The 8483-nt window shown below is 36.8% G+C and overlaps 1 protein-coding gene across 1 annotated transcript; it reads left to right on the forward strand.

Annotated features, from left to right (window-relative positions):
- On the forward strand, positions 1-957 carry LOC141552715 (olfactory receptor 6B9-like). Its single transcript, XM_074284740.1, has one exon. It carries the CDS (start codon positions 1-3, stop codon positions 955-957), a length of 957 nt encoding a protein of 318 aa, XP_074140841.1.
- The last annotated feature ends 7526 nt before the right edge of the window (positions 958-8483 follow it).

Raw genomic sequence — 8483 nt, forward strand, 5'->3', positions numbered from 1 at the left:
ATGTGGCAAGAAAATAGCACTACTGTCACTGAGTTTATCCTTGTGGGCTTTCCTACTGCCATTTGGCTGCAGACACTGCTCTTCTTCCTATTTCTTGGAACCTATCTATTTGTATTGATGGAGAATCTAGTCATTATCCTTACTGTCTGGACCAACAGCTTCCTTCACAAGCCTATGTACTACTTTCTGGGTTGCATGTCCTTCCTGGAGATATGGTACATTTCTGTCACAGTCCCCAAGATGTTGGCTGGTTTTCTTCTTCACCCTAATACCATCTCATTTTTGAGCTGCATGGTTCAACTCTACTTTTTCCTTTCACTTGCCTGCACAGAGTGTGTACTCCTGGCTGTCATGGCATATGACCGCTATGTGGCAATCTGCCAGCCACTCCACTACCCAGTCATCATGACCAAAGAGCTCTGTTTTCGGCTGACTACTTTCTCCTGGGCATGTGGTTTCTCTGTTGGTATAATCAAAGTCTACTTTATCTCTCGTGTCATTTTCTGTGGTAACAATGTGTTAAACCACTTTTTTTGTGATGTTTCTCCCATCCTTAAATTGGCCTGCAGGAACATTTCTATGGCTGAGATAGTTGACTTTGCCTTGGCCATTGTGATTCTAACATTCCCTTTCTCAGTCACTGTTCTCTCCTATGGTTTCATTATCCCCACTGTCCTAAAGATCCCCTCAGCTGCAGGACAAAGGAAGGCTTTCTCTACCTGTGCTTCCCATCTCACTGTGGTGATAATGTTTTACATGGCAGTAATCTTTATGTATGTTCGGCCTCGAGCAATCGCCTCCTTCAACTCCAACAAACTGATCTCAGCTGTATATGCAGTCTTCACTCCCATGTTAAATCCTATTATTTACTGCCTGAGGAACCAAGAAGTCAAGGATGGCATCAGAAAAACCCTAAGCAGTGGCTGGGCCCTATTCTGTAGAGATCCCTTCTCTTGAAAAGCCCTCTCATTACTATTCAGGATTCCAGAAATCATTCTCAAGAGGGAAAAGAGCTGCTAAAAAAAAGTACTGAGAGCCCAGAAATGCCAGCTTAATTTTGTGATACAAAATAAAATTGTCAAAAATAGAGTAAAAGGGAGAAAGTAAGACAGAGACAGAGACTGAGGGGAGGAGAAAGAGAGAGCAGAGACAGAGACAGAGATAAGGAGTAGAGACTGATATTTCATATACATATATATATGTATATATATACATATATATATGTAAAACAAAATTATTTGAAATAACTGAAAAAAGAGTTCAACTTAACTTTTTTTTTTTACATAAGACAAATTTTGATCTGATAACCAAATGCTGAATAATACAGAGAAAAGGACTTATGCACAAATTTCTCAAGAAAAACTATAAATAACTTCTTGCAAATTATTTTCCAGAAATATATTTTAACCATTAACTATAAATATGTTGAATTTACATAAGGCATGTAAGAGTAATTAATCATATAAAAATAATGAGTTCAATGATCTTAGAAAAACACAGATGCACAAAATAATGGAATGAAATGAGCACAACCAAGAGATATTGCATATATTAACAGTGATATTGTCATAAGGACATCTTTGAGTGACGATGTCATTTTTATTCTTATAAATACTCAAATTAACTACAAAGGATCTATAAAGGAAGAAGCTATCTGTAGCCAGAAAAAGAACTAATAAATACATGTATAAAATGATTTCACATATGTGTGCAATACATATGTATGTATGGACGGATGGATATACACATATAAATATTTGTGTCTAATGGTAGCTTTCTCTGGGAGGGAGGAAAAAATTGCAGGATAGTTTTATTATATATTTAAAATGAATAATAAATTGTATGTAATGCATTTGCTGTTTCAGGTGCAATGATTTTTGTTTCTATTCTATGTCATAAAAATCCTTTTATTTATTTAATTCAGAATAAAATCAATTTAATGATTAAACATTAGGAAAAAACATAACTATATTTTAAAAATTTAATCAAAACCATATGATTATTTTAAAGAAATGTAGGCAAAAAATTAAAAGCACTGTTGCCTTTGTGATAAAATTATTTTTATAGCTTTTTATTTACAAGATATATGCATGGGTAATTTTTCAGCATCGACAATTGCAAAACCTTTTGTTCCAATTTTCCCCCTCCTTATCTCCACCCCCTTCCCCTGATGGCAGGTAGACCAATACATGTTAAATATGTTAAAATATATGTTAAATACAATATATGTATACATATCCATAGTTATTTTGCTGCACAAGAAGAATTGGACTTTGAAACAATGTACAATTAACCTGTGAAGGAAATAAAAAATTCAGGCGGACAAAACAGAGGGATTGGAAAAGCTATGTAGTGGTTGACACTCACTTCCCTGATTTCTTTCACTGGGTATAGTTGATTCTATTCATTATTGAACAAATGGAACTAATTTGGTTCATCTCATTGTTGAAGAGAGCCACGTCCATCAGAATTTAACATTGTGTAGTATTGCTATTGAAAATATAATAATCTCCTGGTCCTGCTTATTTCACTCAGCATCAGTTCATGCAAGTCTCTGCAGACCTTTCTAAAATCATCTTGCTGGTCATTTCTAACAGAACAATAATATTCCATAACATTCATATACCACAATTTATTAGTCATTTTCCAATTGATGGGCATGCACTCAGTTTCCAGTTTCTGAACACTACAAAGAGGGCTGCCACAAACATTTTTGCACATACAGGTCCCTTTCCCTTCTTTAAGATCTCTTTGGGATACAAGCCCCTAGTAACACTGCTGGATCAAAGGGTATACACATTTTGATAACTTTTTGAGCATAGTTCCAATCACTCTCCAGAATTCTACCAACAATATATATGATAAAAAAATTAAAAAAAAACATAGGTATGAAAAATCCATTTAAAATGTGATCAAAACATATCTCAGAGACAAAGCTCACATAATGAAGAAGTACAGAAAAGTATTTGAAAAAGCAAAAAAAAAGGAATCTTAAGGAAGATAAATAATCATTATTCATTATTGGATTGGGCCAACATGGTAAAAATTGTAATGCTGACTAAATTGATCTCTATATTTACTATTATACCTTTCAATTAGTGGTATAGATAATTTATAGAATTTAATATCATCATAATAATATTCATTTATAAAAAAAAAGTTCTTGAATCTTAAAAGAAATAATAAAAAGCAATAGGAATAAAGTTGGGGGGATATCATTTTCACCTTTTAAGCAACATTAAAAGATAAATATATGCAAAAATTTTGGGGGCTATTTAATAATGGAAAAGTCACTCAGTAGAACATATGAAAATATATCACAACAAACAAGTCCCCATGTTTATCAAATCTGAGATTACAAACTGTGGAAGACTGGAAAGAGACAGGAAAAACTGGAAAGCATAATGCCAGTTTTTATACTATGTAACCCAATACATTTTAAATGGATAGCAAATCTAAACAATCACACCACTAAAAATTAGAGGATAGAGGAAGATCCTTTCACAATCCTGAATTTCATAAGAATAATAAAAATAGACAGCAAAAAACACAAGTATGATTATGTAATTTCAGAACTTTTCACAAGGGATAAATAAAAAAAAGAAAAATCTATGTTGGGAAAAATTGCATACAATATCTGAAGAAAAAGTTTCATACACAAGATATATTAAAAACATATTCATATATATGCAAACAATAGTCATTTCTCAATAGTTTTTAAAAGATGAAATGCAAAGCCTCAAATGCAAGAAAAGTATCTTAAAATCAGGAAGAGAAATTAAATTCAAACAACTCTGAGGTTTCATCTCATATTTACTGAATTGATAGTATTGATAATAGAAACTGTCAGTATCAAGAGTGATTTGTTTGGGGACACAAACACACTAAAACACTGCTAGTTGTGAAGTAGTCTTAAGGACCTGAAAAAGTTAATTGTAATCATGCAAATATTTCTAAATTATTTATACCTTCTGATCTAGAGATGCTATTTGATCTTATGCCATTTGAGGTCAAAGGCAGAAAGAAAGGCCCCATATGCTAAAAGTACTTTCTGTGGTGTTTAAAAACAACAACAACAATAACCAGTAAGTTCTTTTACTTGATTTTCAAAATCTCTTTTGAGTACTTCCATGGCCTGAGACCAATTCTTATTTTTCTTGAAAGCTTTGAATGTGGGAGCTTTGAATTTGTTATCTTTTTTAAGTGTGTGTTTTGATCTTCCTTTCACCACTGTAACTTTCTATGGTCAGAAACTTTTTCTGTTGTCTGCTCATTTCTCTAGCCTATTCCTCAGCTTTTAACTCTTTATTAAATTAGGGCTCTAGGGTGGAGGTGCACTGTCCCAAGCCTCCATAGTTTTATGCAGTTGTTTTCAGAGATTCTTCTAGGGACCTAACCACAAGCACTCTTTTCTGCCCTGGAAGTGTGAGAAGTTTCTCTTCTCTGCTGTAGCTGTAAGACCTAGTATTCCTTCCTACTAATATAGAGACCCTTGTGAGATGAGGCCTCAGGAAGCTGTCAATGCTATCACTGATGTCACTGCCTGAACCACTGTTGGCTTGATGAATTTCTAAAAACACTCTCACCCTACAGACAAACCTTTTCTGCCAAACTTCCAAGTTGTTTTGTATCTTGCCTGAGAGTTCTAGAAAGTGACAGTAGTGCTGCTGATTCAGAAGTCCTGCTTTTCTGGCATTGGGATCTGGGTTGGAGCTGGAGCTTTGACTGTACCAGGACTACATGCTGGGCTCTCCCCTGATGTCATAGATGCTTTCTACTGATCTTCCAAGTCTTCTTGGAATCTCTTGGTTGAAAGGTCTGGAAGCGACCACTATGGTGCTGATTCAGAGGTCCTATTTTACTTGTGTGATTCCAGGACTGGGACTAAATCTGGTGCTGGAGTTGAGGCCTGGGCTGTGATGATACAACCCACACTGTGACTGCACACTGAGCTCCCACCCTGACTCCACAGACCTTTTCTGCTAATATTCCAATTTGCCTTTGGTGTTTCTGGGCTGAGAAGTCTAGAAACCACCTGCTTTGCTAATGCTGGGGCCAGAGCTGAATCTTGAACTGAGGTGGGGCTGAGGCAAGAGTACACTACAAAATAGATTTGGGTTCTTGGTGACCTTGGTAGAGGTCACAGGCCTTTTCTGTTCACCTTCTAAGTTTTCTTTGGCTGGAAAATGATCTACTCCATCTTTTGGATTGTTCTGATGCTTTAAAATTTATTTAATTATTTCTTAAAGGAATTTGAAGAAATTTGTGGGAGAGGTGAGGCAAGTTCCTGACTTTACTCCATCATCTTGGGTCTGCCTTAAGATCCATATTCTTAAGGAACTCCTGGGCTCACTATTTGCATACTTTCCCTAAAAGATATCCCTAGAAAAGAAAACTATCAGCTAGCAAGGGACATAAATTGGATCCTATTCATCTAAGAGGTCACAGACTGCAATGATAAAAAATTTTAGATGTTTTTGCCCCCTAAATCCTTGTTTTTCCTGGACTTTGTTTTTCCTACCATGAACTACCACACTGGAGTGATCTATACTCCACTCAAATCTAATCCAGTCCAACCCATTCCATCACATCCATCAAAGCAGCCTGATAGGGTCACTAAAGGATTTTTGTGACTTGCAAATTTTGCTTCAATAAGTCTAAGACTCCTATACAAATATGATTGTCTATTCCTAGTCTGTGTCCATAGAAGCCCCTCAAGTTTCTGTTAGCCCTGAGTAAGATAGCTAGTAGTCTTCTCCAGTGATTAGTAAGGAATCTAAGAGTCCTCAAAAATCTTGGATTGTTCAAAACTTTTAGTCATTCAAATCACTGTGGACACAATAGGCTTTTGAGTGGAACCTGGTGTAACTTTGCAATATGCAAGCCTATACTACTCCAATGAATTGTCCAAAAATTGTTAGAAAATAAATAGAACTACATGTTAAAAGTAGCCTCTCCCAGTTCCAATGATCTTGCCATGAACAGAGCCCCCTACACCCAGAGAGAGGACTGGTGAAACCTAGTGTGGATCACAACACAGCATTTTCACTCTTTTTGTTGTTTGCTTTCATTCTGGTTTCTTTCTCATTTTTCCCTTTTTATTTTTCTTGTGCAGCAAGATAATTGTATATGTATACATATATTGAATTTAACATATATTTTGACATGTTTGGCATATATTGGATTACCTGCTATCCAGAGGAAGAGGTGGAGGAAAGGAGGGGATAATTTGGAACACATGGTTTTGTAAGGGTCAATCCTGAAAAATTAACCATGCATATGTTTTGAAAATAAAAAGCTTTAAAAAAACCTAGCCTGTCCTCTTTCTCTTTCTCAGATCTTTTGATAAGAATTGTTACTCTCTTGTGTAATGCCCAGAGCCACAGGACTCTGTGCTTGACTTCTACTTATATGTGAAATTCTCCTATGTCTCTATGGTTTTTTTTTATGCTTTTGAGATGCAGCATGAAAGAATTGATAGATTCCTGGACATAGAGTCAGGAAAAGGTGTTAAGATTACATATCAAATAGGCTATTTCTTTAAAAATGATAAGATTATAGATCTAGAGTTGGGAGGGACCTTAGAGATTATCAATTTCAACTCCTTTATTTTACAAATAATGAAACTAAGTCCTGGAAAATGTAAGTGACTTGTTGGGTCAGACTTATAAGTATCTGGGGCAAGATTTGAGTTCAAGTTTCCTAAACGTTATAGAGAGCAAACAACCTTATTATCAGAGTATTTTCTTTGACTAAACTATCCTCCATTTTTGTGCAGTCTAAATTATAAAACTTTTCTGAAATTGCCTCACCTTCTGCCATACACTCAATAATAAAATCCAAATTAAACGTTTCCATGCCTAGATTAAATACTCAAAATGTTACTGCACGTAGCATTCTTTAACTTCAGGACCATAAATACCACAACCAAGAACTTCCCATACCAAATTTCCTTTAGAGACAGATTAAATATCTTTGGTCCATTTCAATACAGAAAAATGCTATTGTGTGTTTAAAGTAGTCTTGAAAAAGGTATAGAAGTGAAATTTGAACTCTGGTTCAAATTTAAATTAAATTAAACCAGCTACTAGTGATTAGTTTTTCTGATAAATTGGTAAATTTATTTTCCTCTTACTTTGTTACTCATGTTATTTGACCTCAAGTCATGCAGATCTGGAAGTGGGTAATATTCTCCCTGAATTACCTAGGAACGCAGATTAAGAAATTTCCAAATATTTCAAGTTTCAGATCTTTATCCACTGTATGATCTAGCTACCACATAATGTGGTTTCATCTAGCAGTGGAAATGATAGTTGTGAAATGTAAAGAGTGTTTTCCAGTGGCATCTTTTACAATTTATTGTGTTCCCTGTCAAGAATTACATTCATAGGGGGCAGAGCCAAGATGGCAGAGAAGAAACACACGACTCTGTGAACGTCCTTACTCCCTCACAACCAATTAGATAAATCAGCCTCAGAAATAGCATTGGACTGATAGATACCACAAGGACTGGAAGCACTACTTACCAGCTGAAGAGAGTCTGGAGTTTCAACAGAAAAGGTCAGTTCCCAGGGGAGGAAGAAAAGAGGCCAGCACAGATGGCCGGGTGCTAGCATACTGCGCTGATCACGCTGGGAAGGGCTCTGGGATCAGAGAAGCCACTGAGATAAAGGAATCTGGCACAGGCTGTTAGCTCTTCTCTGCTTATAATATAGCAGTTCAAAGGAGAAAGCTAAACTATTTTAAAAATTCAAAGATAGATTAGATCTTCCTGGATCCTAGGGGTGACTCAGCAGATCTCAGCACTGGGGGGTGTGGCCCCTAGCTCCCACCTGAGAATAGTTAAAAGATTGAGAAGTGGGCAGATACTGCCCAAGGCAACAAACACTGCCCAGCTCAGCTGGAGGGTGTGGAACTCAGCTCAGGAAGTCCCAGAGAAGCGGAACCTTTGAACTAGGGACAGTGGTTTCTGGCAGACACTTCCAGTTTGAGCGCAGGGGCTTTTCACTTCACCTGCTACTGACATCCATGCTTCACCGGGACAAATAGGCCAGGCTTTGTGTCGCATTTACTGTTCAATCTCAAACCTCAGAGAAGCCGCTAGAACACAGCGCCCTCAAGGCACAGCAGTGCTAGTCACCTCTGAGGCACTTCCAGGGAGGGGGTGGGGAACTCTCTCCCAGAGCTCTCTCTTAGCTCAGGCGCAGGAGCCACTGCATCCATCCAGTCTGGGAGTAAGCTAGTAAAGAAGTAAATAAATAATTTCCTACCCCAGGGACAGACCCCCCAAAATTTTTCAAGTATGAGTAAGAAGCCCAGAAAAACCATAGATTCCTTCTACACAGAGAAAGAGCGGGTATCCAACCCTGAGGAAGTTAACAGCAGAGAGTCAGCAGATAACAACCTAAAGGGGAACGATTCCTGCCCCCCATAACATAACTCTCTCCTAGAAGAGACTATTAAAAAGTTAAGAGAGTTGGAAG

Source organism: Sminthopsis crassicaudata, chromosome 2 (genome assembly GCF_048593235.1).
Source record: "Sminthopsis crassicaudata isolate SCR6 chromosome 2, ASM4859323v1, whole genome shotgun sequence".
Lineage (NCBI taxonomy): Eukaryota > Metazoa > Chordata > Mammalia > Dasyuromorphia > Dasyuridae > Sminthopsis > Sminthopsis crassicaudata.